Here is a 22,969-nt window from a genome sequence, read left to right as displayed (position 1 = left end):
ATGAGATATTCAATAAAACTTTTAAAAGTATATACCGTGAAAGTACATCTATTTATGGTAAACCGATTTTCGTGGTTTTGGAAAAAAAACATCAGTTCGCAGATTCTCGAATTTGTTGACTTGAAAGCTCATCATACAAATAAATGATAAGTATCAATTTTGTTGGGAACCAAATTTCGTGGTTTGCCAATGCGACGAAAATGTTTACTCCACAAACAATAACACTTCCACAGAATAACATCAGTACAATACACCTACAACTAATCTGGATTAATTGACTTGTACTACATTAAGTTTCATCTGAAATAAGAACAGATATGTGTGTGACCTATCACAAGAGTTTGTACAACAAATACCTTACACCAATTATCCATTAATTTATTAAATCTTCTTGTAAACTTCTTCATTTATGACTTATTTTTACCTATGCTTTGTTTATGCATACAAGAGAGTAGATCAATCTCTGAAATAACATGCCTAATTCATTTTCTTGTGGTATACAATGATGAATTTAGCAAGAAAAGAAAAACACTTAAATTTTTTAAGGCAGGTCATAAAGAGTGAATAAACTTATTATGAATTATGGAGCAAATAAACTTTGGATGAATTATTTTTATACCCATTTCTAAATACAGTAAAACCTGATGTGATTTTCCAATGCAGAGTAAAGTCATGGTCACATAAGACAGGGGTCTTTATAAAGAGGTTGATTTTACATAAAATGAACTACATTGTGATATTTTAATCATAGTCTTTTAAGACAGGTTATTGCTGAATACAGGTGGTCACTAAAACTGGTTATTCCTGAATACATGTGGTTGCTATGACAGGTTATTGCTGAATACATGTGGTCGCTATGACAGGTTATTGCTGAATACAGGTGGTTGCTATGACATGTTTAACCATATTTTAATACAAGTGTGCTTGTGCATGTCCTAGTTATAAAACATAGAAGAGACAGGAATGACATAGATCAAAACCAATTCCAGTAACTCATTAAAAACTTTATTTCATCAAAATCTGTATAAAAGGAAATATCATACAATTCAAAACAGGTCAACAAGTTTAAAATCTCAATATATCATCCACCAGGTTCAAACAGAAAAAAGCTGTAAATCTCAGGAGCCTTTTAATCACATTAAATATCATAATAGATAATACTTTGCTTATCCAAAATAAATAACTACTAATATAAAAGCTATTGCAAGATATCAATATATAAAGGCACTAGCAGGACAAAGCTTTCGTAAGACTTATGTGCATGTACCGGTAAGTCCCATTGGTTTATTAAGGATTTACGTGTATGTATGTCTTACATTGTGAAACAATTCCCTGATCATATGGATTACTGGTAATTTACCAGTACTTAAGAATTCCTACAAAATTTTTAAGTTTTTGCAATAATATCATTTATATCTATTCTATATTAGGCAAATTTTGGTACACCCCAGGACATAATAAGTATTTATATCTATTCTATATTAGGCAAATTGTGATACACCCTGGACATAATAAGTACATTGTACCTTTGTCTGAAAATAGTACAAAATGAAATGACATCAGAACAATAAGAAGTTAATCAAAAACAAAAACCAAAAAAAATTAATGGAGTAAATTTGAGTTGTGGAGCCTAAACCCTTGTCTTCACAAGGAATACTATGTATGGCTGTCTAGTCAGCTGTAATGCAGATATTACTCATGGTTTATGTTGAAATAAGGTACACAAGGTTTATTGGTCATTACCTGATTTCATTAAAAAAATCTCGAATTGCTATGAATCACCTGAAACTGAAGATTTGAGGAAATTATTGAGATTTTTTCATGAAATCCAGGCCAGGTATTCATTATTAAAAAAAAGTTAAATTTCACCAAAAAGCACTGTTTCAACCATATTATACTACAGCATGTATTGTCTTTAATCACAGAAAGCAAAAATCATGCAATGTAACAGTTGTAAATTACCAACTGAAGGTGATTAATGTCAATGATTTTAGTTGCTTTCCAACTATCTGAGTTTGCATGAATTACAAGTTAAAAAAAAAGAAGGTTTTATTCTACAAATTCCTACTTTTTCTTGCTATTACCACTGGTTTAAGTGAGCTAATCAAACATAAAACTTTGGTCCACATGATCTAACAACCTTGTCAATGATCAACATACATAATATCATTAACATATTTATACAAGACTCTTTAAACAAATAAAAGAATGTCCAGCACCTCATTTAAATATTTACATTTATCATAAAAGTTTATCATGTTAAATTTTCACCCAAAAAGAATGAGTGAACACAGTGTAATACTCTGAATATTAGGTGGTCCCTTTCATTAAAACAATGCATTTCTACTCCTTCTACACAAAAGTAAAACAAATTTGTTATATCTCTTATCTAGATCTCCTGTCTTAGTTAAGAAATTTACAACAACATATCACATTTGAAGACCACCCCTGTAAAATTTTCGAAATATTTTCATCAATACACAAAAGTGGTAGAGGAAATATTCCTGTAATATCTGGACTTGGATAAGACATGTACAAACAGTGTTGACCAAAACTTGTAACAGAAGCAATAATTGTATTCTTTGTTTAATAAAAGACACACACACACACAACTGTGGCAACTGGTATATTAATTAAAATCATTCATAACAATTGTCAATCATAAAGTAAAAAAGAAAAAATGTAATATCCGATATAAAAGTAAAGGAAAACAAAAGGCCCCCAGGAGCCTGAATCGCTCACCTTGTTGAATTTTGCCTTTCAAAAGGCAATAAATTAAACAAGTTGTCCTACAATTTTGACTCAAGAAGTCTTTGGTAGGACTTATCACAAGATCTTTTCAACAATTGAAAGTTTCTTTTATTCTGTCATAGTTTTCAAGATATTGACTGAAAACTATTTAAAAAGTCATTTTCCCCTTTCAAGGGCAATAACTCTCACAAAGAGTCTGAGATTTTTGTAGTCCTAATAATAAGCATCATTTCAGCTATTGAAAGAATTTGGATAAACCTTACAGTTTGGAGATATATGTGAAAAACTACTGTCTGACCCCTAAGTTCTATTTTTAGTAATGGTGGCAATGTTTTTCAAAGAACCAAAAATCCCAACAAAAGTTCTATGCAGGATACCCCAAGGAACATTCATACCAAGTTTGGTTTCAATTGGTCCAATAGTGTCAGAGGAGAAGATTTTTGAAAGAAATAACATTAAAAATAGCAAAAATTGTTGAAAAAGGGCAATAACTCCAACATGGCTTAACAGATCAAAACCAAAATTTGACGAGATAGATCTCATCATACTGAGCACTTTTACCCAGTCAGAATCCAGCTAAACCTAACTGTTTTGGAGATATATGTGAAAAACTACTGTCTGACCCCTATGTTCTATTTTTAGTAATGGCGGCCACGTTTTTCAATGAATCAAAAATTCCCACATCAGTTCTACGCAGGATACCCCAAGGAACATTCATACCAAGTTTGGTTCTAATTAATCAAGTAGTGTCAGAGGAGAAGAGTTTTGTATAATTGTTTACGACGACGATGGACGACAACTACGACGGATGCCAAGTGATGGCACTAGCTCACCTGGCCTTTAGCCAGGTGAGCTATAAAGCTTTATGTCAACAATCAAGTCATAAAAAAATCAGCATATTACAAACCAAATAAACACTGTATGTAAAATGATTGTGCATGCTATCTAGTTAATTTCTTAAATAACAAATACAAATCTGGAAGATGAAATACATCAATACATTCACCTCCACCACAATAATGTAGTAAAAAAGTGTATGTTAAAAACAAGATATTATGCAATATAAGTTTCAGCAATATCTAAAGAGTATAGCATAAAATACTCCACAACTACAATATTAACATACAATGTCATTTATATGTCATAATTCAGATCATTAGAGAATATAACATCAATTGAATCTTATTAATTTTAAACTATTCTGGAAATAAAATAAGTTATAGAGCAAAAAAAAAAAAAAAATGCAAAAAATCTAGAAATGGAATGGAATGAGAACTCACAGCCTTAACAAGTGATGGTGTTTATCAATTACAAATCCAATTCATAATGATTGCAACACTAACCAAAAAAAAATTCATAACTGGGCCACCCCTGTGAGATTTATGAGACAAGGACATGACCATCAATATTAAAAGCATAATAAAACTTCAATTTTGTTGATTATTTTATCAAAATTATACATCACATTTCCATTAACTCAATAAAATAATGTAAACATAACAAAGTAAAGGTATTGAATTCACAATGGACAGTAATTGTTAACTAACTTATGGAAATATAGGCAGTAAGAAGAATTATTTAAACTATGTATCATGGACACATAAAGGTCATATAGTGATACATCAACATGCCAAAATCCATTTAACTGACTTTGTTACAAAGCAACCCTTGAACTTCATTATGGTACTTAACACATTAGCTGGTTTACAAAGATCTTAGGCCTAGGTTAAAAGCCACAATATTTATGATATAAAAAGTTATCTTGATGAAACTATATAAAGTTACCCTGGAGTTCAAAGGTCAAGACTGAATGAAGGTCATTGTGATAAACCATTACCCATATGGCAAAAGACAGATACTAATGTGTTAGAAGAATGTGAAGAAATTATACCAAAAAAAATTAGTAAAATGGAACATTACTTCAGGACAGATACTTGCATTTGAAAAAGATAAATCTTTAATATCAATATACATTCCATTGTTTAATGAGTAATGATGATGTGAACTTCTTTAGAAATAAAATAAATGCTATTTTAATTCTATTAAAAAATGAACAACAAAATTAGGTCAATGTAAAATTCCTTCAAAGATATTTGATTAAAACCACAATTGCACTCTTTTACAATGATATCAGATATACAGATATGTCATTTAATTATATGATTACAAACTCAAAATCTAAATACATGAACATTTATATAAATGCATTTCTGAGTATTGCATTTAGTAAAAGCTGCCTTGTTAATTAGCTAATTTAAGGTAGTAGACCTTGAGCGTTTGAATGACTCCTAATATGCAAGCTTCAAAGTGATACTGATGTTAAAGGGAAATAACTCCAACAAAGGGTTCAACTTCTAGAACAAAGATGCCAGCCCCAGTAACTCTGCTCTTTTGAAGTATTGATTAAATGTCAAAAATGGTCAATCAACGACTTCTTAAAATGTTTGGGAAAATGTCTTCTACCAGAATCAACAAGTATAAAATATGTAGTCATATGATTCAGATTAAAAAAAATAGCAATATTTTAGTCTTAATTGTTCAAAATCTGCACGGTGAATTTTCTTTAAAATTTGACAAATTATGCGCCACAGTTAGTATAATATCATGTACAAATTTGAAGAAAATTGAATTATGGGAAAATTTTGGAGGTACCCCAGGTCTACTACCTTAACAACTCTACCTCTCCAATAAAACCAAAAGGTCATTACTATTCATTAACGCCATTTGTCATCTGTGATTTGTTTAATGGTTATCAAACTATTTCTTGGAACTATTATTAGTATCACAACACAAATATGAAAGACATATGGACAGCACACATTAAGGACTCTTAATTATCATTATCATTACTGTCTAACGAAAGACAAGTATTATTGTAACGGAAGATCAAGTATGATTCGTAACTTCTCAGCCAATTGTTCACTTTCATAAGCCTTTTGTCTTAAATGGCAACATTTCTCTACAGCTTATCACATATATAAACAAGAGAACAATTATCAGAGTATTATTGTAACAGAAGATTGAGTATGGATTTACAACTTCTCAGCAAATTGTTCACTTTCATAAGCCTCAAATGGCAACAGCTTATCACTTATATAAACAAGAGAACATTTATTGGAAAGGCCGAAGAACACATTAGTTTAGTACAATCCACCATATTTTCCCGTAAAAGTGATCAAAAGAACAACAGAGAGTACAATTAGTCATATATTTAGCCAAATAGACCTCCTCACTTCACCAATTTGTCAATACTCAATAGAACCATCTTTTTTGTATCAGTAAACCTTTCTTTCCAAAAACTATGATGTTTGCAACACAGACATTATGACCATCACATTTCAGTGCATCCATCAGCTGCCTGAGTCCTTCAAGTATTCAAATTAATCTCTAAGTCCCAGCTCAGAAACTTTTTTTTGAGCATATGTCATCACAACCATACTAGTTCCATTAGCCAGAAAACTTCTGATTGTTCCTGGCATCAGTCCTCTATAAAGTCCAAAAAATCCACCTCTTTCTTTTATAACTATCTTCATTTTTTGCAACACTGAAACTTTCCTGGAAAGTATATCAAATTAAACTTTAAGGTAAAATTATATGGTTCATAATAAGTGAAAGCTCAGTATCGCAATATCAAACTGGTTATTTATTTTCAACATCAAAAACTGTGAGCAAGCTTACAAAGAGATTTGTGATGGACAGATGATTAAGGTGACTCCAATATACCATCAAGTGGGGTATAAAACAAGAGGCTCACAGGAGCCTGAATTGCTCACCTTGCTAAATATTTGCCTTTCAAGGGCAATAAGTCTAACAAGGAGTTGTCCTACAATTTTGACTCCTGAACCCTTTGGTAGGACTAATCGTAAGGATCATGTCATCAATGAAAGATATTGACTAAACCTAATGGTTTTGGAGATATATGCAAAAAACTGCTACCAACTTTCATTAAATTCTGTAGAGTAGTTTCTGAGAAGAAAATTTTAGAAAGTAATAACATCAAAAAAAGCCAAAAAAAAAACGTCCAAAAAGGACAATAACTTCAACATGGGTCAACAGATTTTCACCAAAATTTGACAACAGATAGATCTCATCATGCTGAATACTTTTACCCATGTCAGATTTTGGTTAAACCTAACAGTTTTAGAGATATAAGCAAAAATCTGCTGTCTGACTCCTATGTTCTAATTCTATTAACATTGGCCATGTTTTTTAACAGATCAAAAATCCAAACAGTCAATTTGTGCAGAATACTCTAAGGAACAATTGTCCTAAGTTTCATCCAAATCCATTCAGTAGTTTCAGAGGAAAAGATGTCTGAAGATACTGTTAACAATGACAGATGTCAAATGATAGCAATAGCTCACATGGCATATGGCCAGGTGAGCTAAAAAATGGTTCAGTCCAGTATATCAAAGAACCCAAAATACTTAATGTTCATGAAATCAATTCATAAATAGGTTGCAGGTCCGTCTCTCTAATCTAAACTTCAGTAGATCTCATAAAATATAATTAAATGGATCAGAAAGATTGAGTAACTATTGATCAAACAAATTTCAATTTTGTAATTTGTCTTCTTAAAAAGCTTCATCATTAGTACAAAGCATGGAAAGCATTCATTGAAGTAGGTATGAAACAATTAATGGTTGATTGACTTACTCCCCATAATTACTCTGTACTTGACATTTCATGTATTCCAATGGCCACACAATCCACCATGCCAATGTGGCAGCTATACCACTGGTCAAAAATGGTCCAATCAATGGCTTCTTAAAATGTTCGGGAAAATGTCTTCTACCAGAATCAACAAGTATAAAATATGTAGTCATAAGTCCTATAGTTCTACACCATGTTACACCAAAACCCTACAAATGATATAAACTCAATATGGCAAGACAAGAAAAATTCCTTCAATAGGGTATAGAAAGCTACTTATTTTTGAAAGACTTATTTACAATAAAATGTGTGTAAAATTTGATAGCAGATTTGGGACAAAATATGAATTAACTGTAACCAAATGCTAACACCTTATATATAATAAACATCATAAAGAAATTCTTATTTTTCTAATGTAAATCTAAAATCATGTACCCCTGTATCTAAGAGTTGACTCTAAGCCTAAAGAGTAAGTGTTCCAATTTACTGAAACAATCAAGCATAACATTGTCAAATGTCTTGGTATGTTGAAATATGAACACATAATTTATTTAATTTATGTGCCAATTAAATCTAATTACATATGCGTTATCATTTTAGATTTGTCTACAAACGTAATTTTTTTTGTCTTTACTGGGTTCATATCTAGAAGACAGGTAAAATTATAAAATGTAATACTCACAGTATAAACATCTCTTAAATGCCAGGTCTGTTGAGTTTGTCTTCTTACCTAGGATTCAGAAAGAACATAAAGGTTCATTTACTAAGTATTAGGAACACTAATTGGCCAAAGTACCATTCATTCTAGTACAACTAAATAATCTCAACCTATGGAGCAAATAAGAGTCAAGTCTTCTTACTTTTAAAAGATGCAGCACTTTATAAAAATGATCATGTACAGAAGAACTGATACATGTACTGTAATCATTCAAAATGGTCATCATTAGCATCTCAGTATATTTTCTTCTGCATTAGTACCATTAACAAGAGGCTCCCAGGAGCCTGACTTGCTCACCAGGTTAAAGTTTGTTTTTCAAGAAACAAGGAGATGTCCAACAATTTTGACTCAAGAAGACTTTAGTAGGACTTATCCTAAGGATCATTCAAGAGCAATAACTCTTATAAGGAGTTGCCTGACAACTTTGATCCCTGAAGGCCTTATAATAAGGATCATTTCAGCTATTGAAAGAGTTTGGCTAAACCTAACGGTTTTGAGATATATGCAAAAAACTACTGTCTGACCCCTATGTTCTATTTTTAGTAATGGCAGCCATGTTTTTTGTTGGATCAAAAATCTCCACATCAGTTCTATGCAGGATATCACAAGGAACATTCATACCAAGTTTGATGTCAATTGGTCAAAGGAGTAGATTTTCTAAAGAAATAACATTAAAAATAGCAAAAATCATTGAAAAAAAACTCCAACATGGCTTAATGGATTAAAACCAAAATTTGACCAGAGATAGATCTCATCATGCTTTTACCCAGTTAAAAATTTAGCTAAACCTAATGATTTTAGAGATATATTAAAAAATCTACTGTCTGACCCTTATGTTCTATTTTTAGTAACGGCAGCCATGTTTTTCAATGAATCAAAAATCCCCACATCAGTTCTGTTTTGTACAACTGCTAACGACGACGATGGACGCCAAGTGAAGGCAATAGCTCAAATGGCCTTTGGCCAGGTGAGCTAAAAATTACTTGATGAAAGTGGTTGGTATTATGCCAAAAAGTACTTAATTCTTTTTAAATTACTTGATTATTATTGTACATGTATATTTATAATTTTAAACATTGCAAATTAATTGCTTTAATGCATGTACTACAGTAAGTTATATCTATGGCAGCTTACTTTGGCAAATTCTAGTGGAGTTTCTATAATAGCTCTAGATGTAGATGATGCAAGACCAGCTCCAATCACTCTCCTACAATAAATTTGGTTACAAGTGGTTTAAATACAATCATGAGTCTTTTCATGAAACCCAGGCCAGAGCCCACAAACGGATACCACCTGTATTGCTAGATGACCTGTACATAGGCACACATATGTATCTATATATAACACCTAGATGAACTGTCTACCACACATCGTGTACTAAGTTACAGCCCTAGATTAATTCAATTTCCACATAAATTCTTACGATTCAATATAAATCTAAATCTGATTTAATCAGAAGTTTATAAACATGAAAGATGCATAAAGCATTTATAAGATACTCAGTAAGCAATGAAATGAAATTATAATGCTGATGTCCGAAGAAAAATAAAGGAAACCCAAAATTCACTAAGATAAAAAATGAAGGTAGCAGTTGCAAGTCATGTGCGGTAGATACATTTTTAGAAACTTTCATAAAAAATCAATTCAGCTGTTTATGAGGAGTATTTGATACTAAATGGGTACCTTCAACCATCTGGGTTAAAGGTTAAAAAACAATGTGCTAATGGAAGCCTGAATTTAGATCCAAAATTCATTCAGATGAAAAACGAAATAAAAAGAACACAAAGGCTTCATTTGCATTTAACTCCTCTGAATATGTAAGAACAACCATGCACACCGATAGATTGGAGAAGTAATTAAAAATGAAGGTGTTGTACTTGATTTGGGGAAATAAATCTGGGCAGTATACTGATGCTATGTGCAAGATACATTGTAAAAAGTCAAGAAAGGTGCAGATTGTTATAAAACATTAACATGCCATTTGTTACTGAATATTTTGTACAAATAAGAAATGTATTAAAAATGATGAAGTACAATTACATGTATATCGGTAATTTACTTCTTCTCACTTCATAGAAACAGCGAAAGTAAATACTGATTTACTTCACTTGACAAAACAATTAAAGTATCACCTCTATACATACACGTACATATTACTTGACTTTTTCCATCATTAGGTGTCTGTGTTGCATCATTAAGGGACTTATGAAAAAGCATTATAAGGAGAATGGATATGGTGAATATGTCAGAGACAACAACTCCATCGGGATGAAAAATGTCTGATCAAGGCCACCCATGGATCTTCACATTGAAGTTCAATGAATGATGAAGAAACCCTAACACCACAGGGCAGGCTGCAGCTGGCCCAAAAACAACATTATACAGAGGTATAGCAAAATAGTTGCCCTTTTATACTCAAACAACATAAAAGTTAACTGAAAGTGTGAGAGTTAATACAGAGGCCAAAAATTCCTAAATTGGGAAAGGCGCAAAACATGTGTTGGATTAATATTGAATAAAAACTATATTTACATAAAAAAATAAGAGCTGCTGTAAAAAAGTAAAAAAAAGACGTGTTCCTGAAATGGGTAAGTGGAAGCAGCATTTTTGATTTCATTATTTCTTTTTCAACAATAAAAAAATTAATGCATACCAATAAAACATTTTAAAGTTTGCTTCTACATATTTTCATCATAGTTAAATGATTAAGATTTTTTTTAAGCATACAACTTCCTTCAACATTTATCATAAATACAAAACCTGCAAAAATATTAAAGAAATTGTGACAAAATTATATTAGTTTCATTATTGATTTATAACTGTGAAAGTATTATTTTTCATGGGGTACCAATTTTCGTGGTCCAGAGTAAAATATATGTAAAGTATCATATAGCAAATAGATCATATCAATTTGGATCAAATTGCAATATATGGACTGGTTGGTTGCCATACAAATTCAATGGACCTCAGCTACACATATACTTCGGTCCTTATAATTTTTTGGGGGTGACCAACCAGTCTGTATATTACCATATAACCCTCAGCATCATGTATAAACATTTGAAGTATAGTAAGTTTTTTCACCTTACTTAAGATCAGAATTTGCTGGATGGTCCTTTCATTTATTCACATGCTTGGCTGTGGCCATTTTAATGCTTACTGGTAACATTTCACTACCATTGATAAATTTAGAGAGAGGGAATATTTTTTCTCCATAACTGGAAGAATTATACATTTTTGTTCAAAATCTTGATTATACACCACATTACCTTCATGACCCCAACCTCAAATCTATAGTCTGTCCCTGAGTACTTTCATTAAGAAGGCTGAATAAGTCCTGTCAACTGAAATCATACTGGTAAGTTCACAAATTTGAAATAAAAAAGGGAAAAGATCAAACATTTTCTGAAGTTCAGAGTGCTGCAACACTCCTAAAATGACAATCCAACCCAGGGCTCACGCTACTGGGCGATTCGGGCAAAATAGTCACCCTGGAGTCGCTCACTTTGCCCTCAGAAGACACCAAAAGCGAAGTGAAGTCACCCTTTCATTTTCAGAGATCGCCCATGATCAGGACTGTACCCCGTCTTTTAGCGGTATTTTGACCAGAGTTATCTCTCTTCTGATAACAATTCAAACAAAAATGGTGCCAGTTCGAGAAAATAAATCGTGAACATTTTCGGGTTCTTTTAACTTAAATTTATCTCAATTGATAATTTGGTAGAAAACCCGAAGCGTTTCTTTTGATCTTCATGTTTCATAACAGAACAATTAATTCTCCATTTCAACGGAACATTTTTAAGCTGGAGACGAGTTCGTACCGACCGCTACAAATATGTGTCAATATAGTTTCAGTCTTGATATGTCCGTAATAAAATTTTTAAATGATTATTGATACTCTTAATCAACTTATATCTAGAGACTGGATATTTTGAACAAGAAATCATTATGGAATAAGTTGGATGAGAAAAAAAACGAACAACATAAAAATTCCAACAGAATGTCACTGAAAGTTTCTATTCTAGTACTGCTAAAAAAAATCAAAAGGACAGTGCAATGCAAGAAGTTTTGCTTTGCTCAATCATATATTAATATTGCTGTAATAAATTTGGTAAGGGGTAGAGGTATAGATTAGAAATTCAATTTCATGAATATTTGTATAATATGATACAGTCAATCATCAGTCAGCGGGCTGATTTTATTTTGTTCAAAATATTTAGTTACTTACATATGTAGCTTAAATAATAAGTAATATTTATCTCAATAAAAGAAAATGAAAATATGAAAATGCTTGCTTATATTGTGTGCATGCAAGTAATATATAACGCACAATTTTTAAAAGGCATTAGTAAATGTTGTGTGACCGTGTTCACTTCTCCCTAGTGTCTCTCTGAAAGAGAAGTCACTTCTCCCCATTTTTCTCAAGTACCTTGAGCCCTGGTCCAACCTCTATGATAAGTTTTTTACTTACAACTGTAAACCACCAGAACCTGGAATTTCTGTTTTCCCTAATGGCGTGTCAAACCTTGTGTACCTACAAAATATCACCAAGGAAATGTTCATACCGGTACATATTTTGGTAAATAATCCAAAAGGAAGCAATGACTTATGAAAAACAGTACCATATAAAAATAAAACATAAAAACTTCGAAGTAATTACTGGTAGTTTCTAAAAATTTGATCTTTTTATCTTAATTTTATTCAATTAATTGATTTATTAAATTAAATGTCATCTTACATTGCTTCAAAAACAGCAAACTGTGTAGATCTATATATTCCTGAACCCCAAAGTGGTGGTACACAGCCCCTAAAATTATAAAATAAAACAATAATCATAATGATACCATATTGGAATGTTTCAATTGAAACCAATTTTAATCCAATAAAAGTTATTTTTTAGGAGATTTATTTAGGTAGTAACAAATAACAAAGCAAGATGGAAGACAGACCATACATGTACATGAAGGTAATGGAAATAGGTCACATTTACTTTTTTTTACAGCAAATTCAAGTGTGCTAATAAAATGACAAATTTTACTTCTAAATTATTTCAGAGCTCAGTTTTTACATTTTACAGAAAAATATTCATGTTATTAAAATGATAAACAGAGGAAACATACCGATACAACCCTACTACTCCTTGGGTCCGTAGAGTTTTTGCAAATGTTTGGAACATATCTGCTTTCTCAAATCCAACTTGTGCCTGCATTTTTGTCTTCAAAGTATCAAAAGGGTGACCAACACATACATTGGTAATCCCATATAGAATTCCAACTGCAACCAAAAAAAAAAAAAATAGACAATTTTCAGTCATTGTAAATATATAGTAAATACTAGTACATTTTGTAATTCAAGTTGTCTTTTTATTAATGATAAATTGAAAGTTTATGAACCAATTATTTTTGATTCTAAGATAGAGGATGGTTCTATTTTGATTACATGTGACAGAATGCACTTGATCTGTTATTTAATTTTTTTTCATTAGATTATTCAGTTTTCATTTTTTGTAATATTTACTATAAATCAGTGTAACATTTTAGTTAAATCATATGGAACAGCAGTCATCCACATAGCTAGGCGGAAGCTCCAGCTTCCACATACTTTAAAAAGAAAATAATTAAAATAAAAAATAAAAAACATATCAAATTTAATTACATTGCAAATATGTTTGCATCTGAATCCCTTTGGTTATGAAGTTTAAATTTTTGCCTATCAATCATAAAAGCCGGCAATTCATGGATCTATGAATGAATTATGACTGCAAATTTTCTTGTTTGGGATTTATCTTCAGTTGAAGTACTGATTTTCTAGTGTTAGTGGTAGTAATAAACCTCAGGCAAAATCACTGAAGCGAAACCATTCTGAATTGTCAAATGAATCAGATCAAAGTATGGATTTAACAGGGATGATTAACCTACAAAAGGACATTGACGAAATTAAGTTAAATCTTCAGAGTTTAACAAAGAGAGAAGACCTTGATAGAGCTACAGAAGATCTTGTTACGACCAATGATATGGAGATAATGGTGACAGCAATTGTGAGGAAACTTCTCCAACAATTTGAGTCATCTATGGATAAGAAACTGCATGCAAAAGAAACTCAGTTGAAAACAGAAATGCAAGAGCAAATAGATGCTTTGGCTGTAGAGAATGATGACTTGAAGAGACAAGTTGAACAACTGAAAAATTCCAGCAATAAAACCAAACACAAATTGCATGAGAATGCTAAGCTTGTGAGAGATGCATTTATTACCAGCAATTTTAATGAACAATATTCGAGAAAAAACAACATTAAAGTGATGAATTTTCCTAGAAAGGAAAAATAGAATTTGAGAGCTGACTTTAAAGAAACCGTCAAGAAGGATTTAAATGTGGAGCTTCAGGACAGAAATATAGTGGCAATACATCATATTCTATCAGAAAAACCAGAACCAAACCTATTATAGTAAAACTTTTTAATGGTGATGCCAAAAGAAGTGTGATGAGGGAAAGAAAGAACTTAACAATGTCAGATTTGTTGACGATGTCACTAGGAAGAATTTGGAACTTATTAAAAAACTTGATGAAACTGAATGGTTAGAATCAGTTTGGTACTATAATTGTGGGATTTATGGTAGAACAGAAGATGGGCTTCAGTTGAAGTTTGGACTGTTTGATGACATTCAACTGAGATTATGTCAAGGGAGATAAAATAAACTTGTGTATGAACATTTAGTCCTCAATTTACACATTTAAGCATTTTTTGACAGTGTAATTTATTTTTTCCTATCTGTTTGATATAATGTCATATATATACTTTATATATAAAAATTATTTACACTTATTTTAGGTAAAAAGTATAAATATACATATAAGAATTCAGCAGTAATATAATAAAATTTTGAGAAAACTGAAAATTTAAATTATACATGTAAAGAAATGTATCACTGCCATATTGAATCCCTTCAAAATAGTTTTTAAGTCTTGTCCCCCATTTTTTATGTACGAGTGAAAAAAAATTGTCCTGTTCTATATATGTACATATGTTGTGTATGTGTACTGGCTTGGAATTTATTACTCTTATATGAATTATATGTATCAATGCTTCTTTCATTTTGTGACAAAATTAATCATATCGCATGTTTTTGTTAGAATGATATACCTAATATGGGTTCTATAAAAATTTTCTGTTAATTGTCAGGGATTGAGAGACACTGCAAAGAGAAAAGATGTTTTTAACATCCTGAAATCACAACACTGTAATATTCATTGTCTTCAAGACACACATTTTTTCACTTGAAATCGAGAGTAATGTTCAATCTAGGTGGGGCTATGAATGCTACTTTTCTTCACTGAATACAAACTCCACAGGAGTAGAAATTTTTTTCAACAATAATTTTGAATTTAGTGTTTTAAAGGAGAAGAGAGATGTAAGTGGAAACTATTTAATCCTAGATATTGTAGTTCAAAAACAAAAAATGACTGTTATGTATACATGGGCCAAATACAGACTCCCCTGATTTTAATGATATGATTTTTTCTGTAATAAATGACTTTGGTATTGAAAATTTTGTTATTTGTGGTGAATTTAATCTTGTTCACAACCCTAATTTAGATTATCATAATTATTTACATATTAACAATCCTAATGCTAGAAATAGGGTTCTTGAGTTAATAGAACAAAGAGGTGTATTTGATTCTTTAAGGGAACTTTTTCCAACTTTTTTCCAAATGTCAAAAACAAAATTTCAGATATTAAAAAACAGTATGCTGCTCTTGTTTTACAACTTTGACAATATTGATAGTATGAATAATGAGGATATTCACTTTAGGATAAATATGCAGATATTTCTTGAAATTTTACAGATGGAAATTCGTGGCAAAACCATATCCTATTCTAGTTTTAAAAAAAAAGGAAATCTGAGAAAAAAAAGCATGACTTTTAAAAAAAAATAGAAAAATAGAATTATGCAGTTAAAAGCAGAAATAGATGAACATTCTATAGATGAATTAAAAAGTAAGAAGCATGAACTTGAAAATCTACGTAAAGAAAAGTTGAAAGGGAAACTAATTAGGTTAAGGGTACAATGGGTGGAAGAAGGTGAAAAGCCTTCAGGATATTTTGTGGACTGGAATAAAAAACTTTTGTAAATAAAATTATTCTGAAAGTAGAAAAAGATGATGTTCAAGTTATAACAGATTAGTTTAAAATATTATAAGAACCGAAATTAATTTATGAAAATTTATATCAATGTAAAGATTCTTATACTGGTTGTAATTTGAATGATTTAAAAAAAAAGATTTATATCAAACACAGTATAGCATTTTAACTGGTGATGAACAAACAATCTAGAGGGTAAAATTACCATCCATAAAGCAGGTGTTGTATTGAAAAAAATGAAAAACAATAAAACACCTGGATCAGATGGATTTTCAACAGAATTTTTCAAATTTTTTTGGAAAGATCTTCCACACTTTGTTGTGGAATTTTTAAACTATGGTTATGATATAGGTGAACTTTTTGTTACTCAGAAACAAGTAATTATTACTTGTCTACCAAAAGGAAATAAACCTCGTCATTTTTTGAAAAACTAGCGTCCCATTTCATTGAATAATGCAGTATATAAGATTGTCTCTGCAGTTATTGCAAACAGATTTAAGAAAGTTTTAGACAAATTGATTGACTTTGATCAGACAGGCTTCATTAGCGGGCATTATATTGGGGAAAATATTTCACTTATTTATGATATTATGCAGTATACAGAGGAAGAAGATATACCAGGTTTATTATTATCAATTGATTTTGAAAAAGCTTTTGATTCGATTTCATGGAAATTTTTACATTGTGTTTTGAACTTGTTTAATTTTGGTGAATCTATTATTAAATGGGTTAAAGTGTTTTACTCAAATATAAAATCTGCTATTATTCAGGGTGGAAATCTTTTAGATTTTTTTTCATATTGGACGTGGATGTAGGCAAAGAGATCCTCTGTCACCTTACTTGTTTATTTTATGAGCAGAAATTCGTGCTATAAAGATTTGTGGTAATAAGGACATATGTGGTATTCAGGTTTTGCAGACGGAACATGAAATGTCACAGTTTGCTGACGACACATCTTTAATTTTGGATGGCGATGAAAAATCTCTTAGTGAATCTCTTATTGAACTTGATTGGTATGCTAAAATATCTGGCTTGAATATTAATTTTTCTAACACCCAAGTAATTTGGATTGGGAGTAAAAAATATAGCAGTGATATCTTGTGTTCAGACAAAGATCTTTCTTTGGGTGAAACATCTTTTAAACTACTTGGTGTGAATTTTGACATTGATCTGAACAAAGTAGTTAAAATATTATTTTGACAGAATTTTGCAGATCAAATCATTGTTAAAACAGAGGACAAAAAGAAACCTTACTGTTATTGGTAGAATTACAGTCATAAAGTCTCTAGTTCTACCAATACTAAACCACTTGATAATTTCTTTACCAAACCCTGATGAAGAAACTATCAAGAAAATAAATGACCTCATGTTTACATTTATTTGGAACTCACCAATCAGTAAGGTTAAAAAAGATATTTTATGTAAAGAATACTCAGAAGGTGAAAATGATTAATTTAAATGTATTTATACATGCATTGAAATCAACTTGGACAGAAGAGTTTGGCAAAATATTTTTATGTCTTATGTAGACAAAAACAAATTGTTTAGTTGTGGTGGTGCCTACATAAAAGAGTTATATCTTGAAGATAAAAAATTATTTTTGGAAAGATGTAAGATCTTAGGAAATGTTAATAGACAAAGAAAGAGACACGAATTGGGAATATTTTCTTTCAAATCCTATATGGTTAAACAATATAATTAAAATAGATAATGAGCCACCATGTTTCAAAGATTGGTTTGAACATGGTATTATTTATATTAATGATTTGTATAATTCTGATGGTTCATTTTTTTACTGTAGAACAGTTACAACAAAAGTATGGAATAAATATTGATGTTATGAAATACAATAGTTTGAGAGCAGTGAAATATTTTATAAAAGGTACCACAATTCTATGTAGACCATTTATCCCTTCTCTATTTCAAAACCTTATTAGAAGTGAGAAAGGGTCAAAAGATATGTACAATATATTAGTGAAAAGTGATCTCTGTCCAAATAGACAAAAAAAAATGGAGTGAACTACTAAGTGAACATAATTTAGAATGGAACTGTATTCTCAATACTACAAATAAGCTTCTTTTTAAAATGAAAATTGTTGATGATCCTTACTGTACATTTTGTAACACAGAAAATGAAACAATAGAACATTTCAGTCATTTGTTATGGAATTCTAACATAGTTCAAGATTTTTTACATAATGTTGAATATTGGTTTCTTTCACATGGTTTAAGTATTACGATTACAAAACTGAGTTTTATTTTTGGTGATGTTTCAAAACTTTCTAAACATGACCCCCAAAACATTATATTTTTTAATATCAAGAAATATATTTACAAAACAAGGTGTTTTAAAAATAATTTATCTATAGTAGCATTAAAATGTAAGTTGTAAGATATGTATAAGAAAGAAAAAATGTTAGCAGTAAAAAATAAGTATATTACTAAGTTCAATATTAAGTGGAGTAAATTCCAAAATATATTTAATGTCTAGGACTCACAATGTATGTAAGTGAAATGAATGATTTATTAATGTATTTCAAATTAGAAAACAGGACTTCTCCTCTTTTGTTCTTGTTTGGTTTTTTTTTCTCCGATATATTTCTCCTTTATTTTTAATATTACAATTTATATATATATATATATACTCCCATTATTTACAAAAATATTTTTCAATAATATATACATTTCTGAATGAGCATATGTATTCTTTGTACACAAAAAATCATGTTGTGATATTTGTGAACAATATAAGTTACATGTTTTATGTAATGATGGTTGTATATGACTGTTGGAGAATTTAGAGAAAAAAAAAGCTGGCAGTGATTGATGAAGACGTCAAAGAACTAAATTTATACAGTATCAATCGATTCCAACAGCACAAAATATGCAATTTCTTCTCACTTTAGTCTTGATCCACCAATTTGATCAGTTTTGTTTTGTTTTGATATGATTTACATGTGTACAAGCCGATGAACCTATTGACACTTCCAATTAAAGATGTTTCAACATCTATGGCCACATCTACAAGCTGCTTAACTTCTTATTCAGGTTAAAAGATGACGTTGACCTGGATCAGACTCATATTAGCAAGCACCGCAAAGCTGTGTGAGCTCTACTGTTATTACGTATATTTTCTGAATTTCCCAAAAGGTTCCCAATATACCACAGGCGCTTGCATTACTTTACATGTTAAAAAAGTAATTTTCAAAGTTTCACTGTGAATTCCCAAGACAAATGACATCTTAAAGTTGCATACCATTGCGAAGCTTGGAAAATAAGGCTTCCAAAATCTAATGGTACTATGATTGTAGAAATTCTTCACAAATTCCATTTGACCCGGAAGTGGTTAGTGAGACATCTGAATTTTGTTTACGTCACATGATATGTGTAAAATATTCCCACCATCCGTGGAGAACTGTAATATTTCCGGTATCTGTACAAATTGATCTGACCGGCTAGTTACTAGAGATGCCTCATATAAATATTGTAAAGTATGGCAAAGTGCTACATAGCTATCGGCCATTTAAAAGGCAAAGGGAAATGGGATCAAGTTGAAATTTTGGAGAAAAAAAAATATTTATTTCACAGTCACTCATTCAAAACAGTTAAAAATTAGCTCCTTGCTCATTCATTGAAAAAAATTCCCCATCATTAAACAAGAGGCTCCCAGGAGCCTGAATTGCTCACCTTGTTGAATTTTGTCTTTCAAGGGCAGTAAATTTAAGAAGAATTTCTATCTATCATAGTTTCAAGATATTAGCTGAAAACTGTAAAAAAAAAACTGTCATTTTTTTCCCTTTTCAAGAGCAATAACTCTTACAAGGAATCGTCTAACAACTTTTTTCCATGAAGACTTTTGTAGTCCTAATAATATGGATCATTTCATCTATTGAAAGAATTTGGCTGACCCTATCGATTTTGGGAATATTATACACGAAAAATTACTGTCTGACCCTGTTTTATTTTTAGTAACAATGGCCACCAGGGGCTGCTCTGGCTTCCAAAATTCTGTAGCCAGAAAAATCGCCAGCTGCATTTTTTTGTTGGCAGTTTTCAGAAATTAGAGCCAAAGGGTGCCAAAAAAAAAATATACTTTTTTTTAAAAAAGACAGCATAAGTCCACAGATGAATTATCTTCAATTCATCAAAATAACCTCTCCATTCATGACGTGTAAACATGTACCCAAGATTCACTCTTGATGCATGTATAAAGCAGGTTTTTTGCTCTTGTCTGTCACTTTCATATGCATAAAATAAAAAAGTACTACTCCAGAAACAGGTACTTTACTTCTATCAAAGACTTTATATTACTATTCTCATATAGTCAGTGATTTTAAAACATGTTCACCTTTGTCCTTTATGGGCTAATTTATCTAATACAATATAATTTATTTTTTTTATTTTTAACGAACTTGATTCTTTTTCTCAAGTGATAAAATTTCTATCAAACTACATTTTGTACCATGGACCATTAACTGTGTCCCTGTTTAATTATCTTGATAATTGAATAGCATTTCTTTAATTAGATTTTGGGAATCCCCATTCTATTTGTTTACCAATTTTTCTGCCAAAAAAGTCACATGGCAAAAGTGTAAACAAATGTCATCCACTTTCTTTTACCAATTCTTTCATTTCAAAGTACTTAGACACTTCCTGATGGGGAAATCATTGTTAATTGGATTTAATTTATTCTGTTGTTAGGTAAGTCTGTTTCTGAATGTATTACATGGTTAAACAGGGCTATGAAACTTGTGTGTAGCCACGTGCACATGGCCTCAATTGTGTTCACATGTGACCAGATGATGAGAGTTTTGATTGGCTCAATAATATTTTACATTTGATTGACACCTCCCATGAATATATTGTCAGTCACGGTCGTAAATTGGTCATAGTCAATTAAACTCTGACCAGGTGTCAACACAAAATTAGAGAGAATATCCATTGCTGATAAACTAGCTGTCAATTTTAATATACAAAACCTAGGACAAAAGGGCAATAACTCCAACATGGCCTAACAGATTTTAATAAAAATTTGACCAAAGATAGATCTCATCATGCTGAAGACTTTTATTTACATCTTGTATATCAGAATTTACCTAAACCTAACGGTTTTGGAGATATATGCAAAAAACTAATGTCTGACCCCTATGTTCTATTTTTAGTAACGGTGGCCATGTTTTTTGACAGATTAAAAATCCCAACATCAGTTCTATGCAGGATACCCCAAGGAACATTCATACCAAGTTTAGTTCCAATTGGTCAAGTAGTGTCAGAGGAGAAGAGTTTTGAAAAATTGTTAATGACGATGACGGACACCAAGTGATGGCAATAGCTCACCTGGCTAACAAGACAGATTTTCAAATAAAAATATTGATTTCGCTTGCTGTTGAAATTTAATTATAAATATTGCACTTGCGAAACAAAAATTGTCATCCAATTCCCCCTCCTTTTTGTACTATTTTTTAGTATTTTGAAGAATCTCACACAGATAGTACACATATGGTAAAGCTCTCGGTGCTCGCTGATTTAGGCAATGCCTACTCCACATTAAACTGTATTTTATTTTGATGTTTCTGTCACAAGTATCGGTGATCGATGAACGATTGCAATTTTAGTTGCATCGATCAGTTCTGGTACTGTACAAAGATTTTCATTATAGGTGAATAGGAATAAAATAATACTTGCTGGCGAGTACATGTGTTGTGTATCAGTGTAAGTATTAATAAAGTTTAAACAGTTGTTGGTATGACAGAAGATCTTTTGAATTCATGGAAAAAGACACAAGATTCTATATAAATCAATTATTCGTCCGGTGTTTGAGTACTGTACTCCAGATTGGTCCCCATATTTGTAGGACGTCGCGCAAAGTACAGCCACAGGTGATCCAAATTATTCTACACTAGTCTATAGTCAATCAACAAAAATATTACCACCAAGTCCAATGGCCCCTTCTTTAACCCAGTGGGCTCTTTCCTCGTTGTGCGTCATGACAAATCTGCGTGCTAGCAAAGTGGCAACAGAGTAAGTGCTGGCAAGGATTTGTTCGGGGGTATTATTTGTGTTGTTGCGGGGGATATCATAGGGAAAGGGGAAGGAAACAGAGAAATATGCTGCAAGAAAATGGCGATTATTTCCTCTCGGAAAAGCTTTGGGTTCTTTAAAAATGCCCGATAAATATATAAAGTAACGCTGTGTTCTCGCTAACGAGATGTTCATTTCATTGGCTGTAAACTTAACCGAAACATAACGAATATTGTAATTAGCCACGTGCATAACAGCTTTTTTTTTTAAGGTTAAACCTCTAGATTCGGCATCCTTTATATAACAATTTACAAATAATATTCAAACCGTAGACATTTATTTGAAAATTTAAACATACCAAGTACATATATCCAGGGGGTCATTTTTTTCTGTAAGTGGAAAAGAGGGTTCAGTTGTTTTACAACTTCAAAGAGGGGGGTCATTTTTTTGCACATGGATTTCAAGGGGGATCCAAATTTTAAGTTAAGCAGAGCATTACACCAGTCAAATTAAAAATCAAGTTCACATATCAACATAACCATCAGGACCTAAAACATTTACAGTTATTAAATCAAATTGGTCCGACTTATCTGCTGACGATTCAATTTCCTTACCAATATCTTGAATCTCAAGAGCTGTGTCTGATTCTGCTTGATTTTGATAAGACTTTTCCAAAGAATTAAGTTT

At 31.2% G+C, this 22,969-nt stretch overlaps 1 protein-coding gene across 1 annotated transcript; it reads right to left on the bottom strand.

Annotated features, from left to right (window-relative positions):
- Nucleotides 1-989: 989 nt before the first annotated feature.
- Nucleotides 990-22,514, bottom strand: LOC148627001 (mitochondrial substrate carrier family protein S-like). The gene is made up of 8 exons (XM_088565334.1): nt 22,192-22,514; nt 13,243-13,396; nt 12,861-12,929; nt 12,594-12,656; nt 9,257-9,329; nt 8,087-8,134; nt 7,408-7,613; nt 990-6,306 (listed from the first exon to the last, which is right to left on the bottom strand). Exons 1-8 carry the CDS (start codon nt 22,475-22,477, stop codon nt 6,132-6,134), a joined length of 1,074 nt encoding a protein of 357 aa, XP_088421460.1. The 5' UTR covers nt 22,478-22,514; the 3' UTR covers nt 990-6,131.
- Nucleotides 22,515-22,969: the final 455 nt, after the last annotated feature.

Source organism: Perna viridis, chromosome 1 (genome assembly GCF_037379345.1).
Source record: "Perna viridis isolate PV_CMFRI_1.1 ecotype Kerala chromosome 1, ASM3737934v1, whole genome shotgun sequence".
Lineage (NCBI taxonomy): Eukaryota > Metazoa > Mollusca > Bivalvia > Mytilida > Mytilidae > Perna > Perna viridis.
The sequence above is the reverse complement of the archived record's forward strand: the minus strand, read 5'-3'. Positions and strand labels throughout refer to the sequence as shown.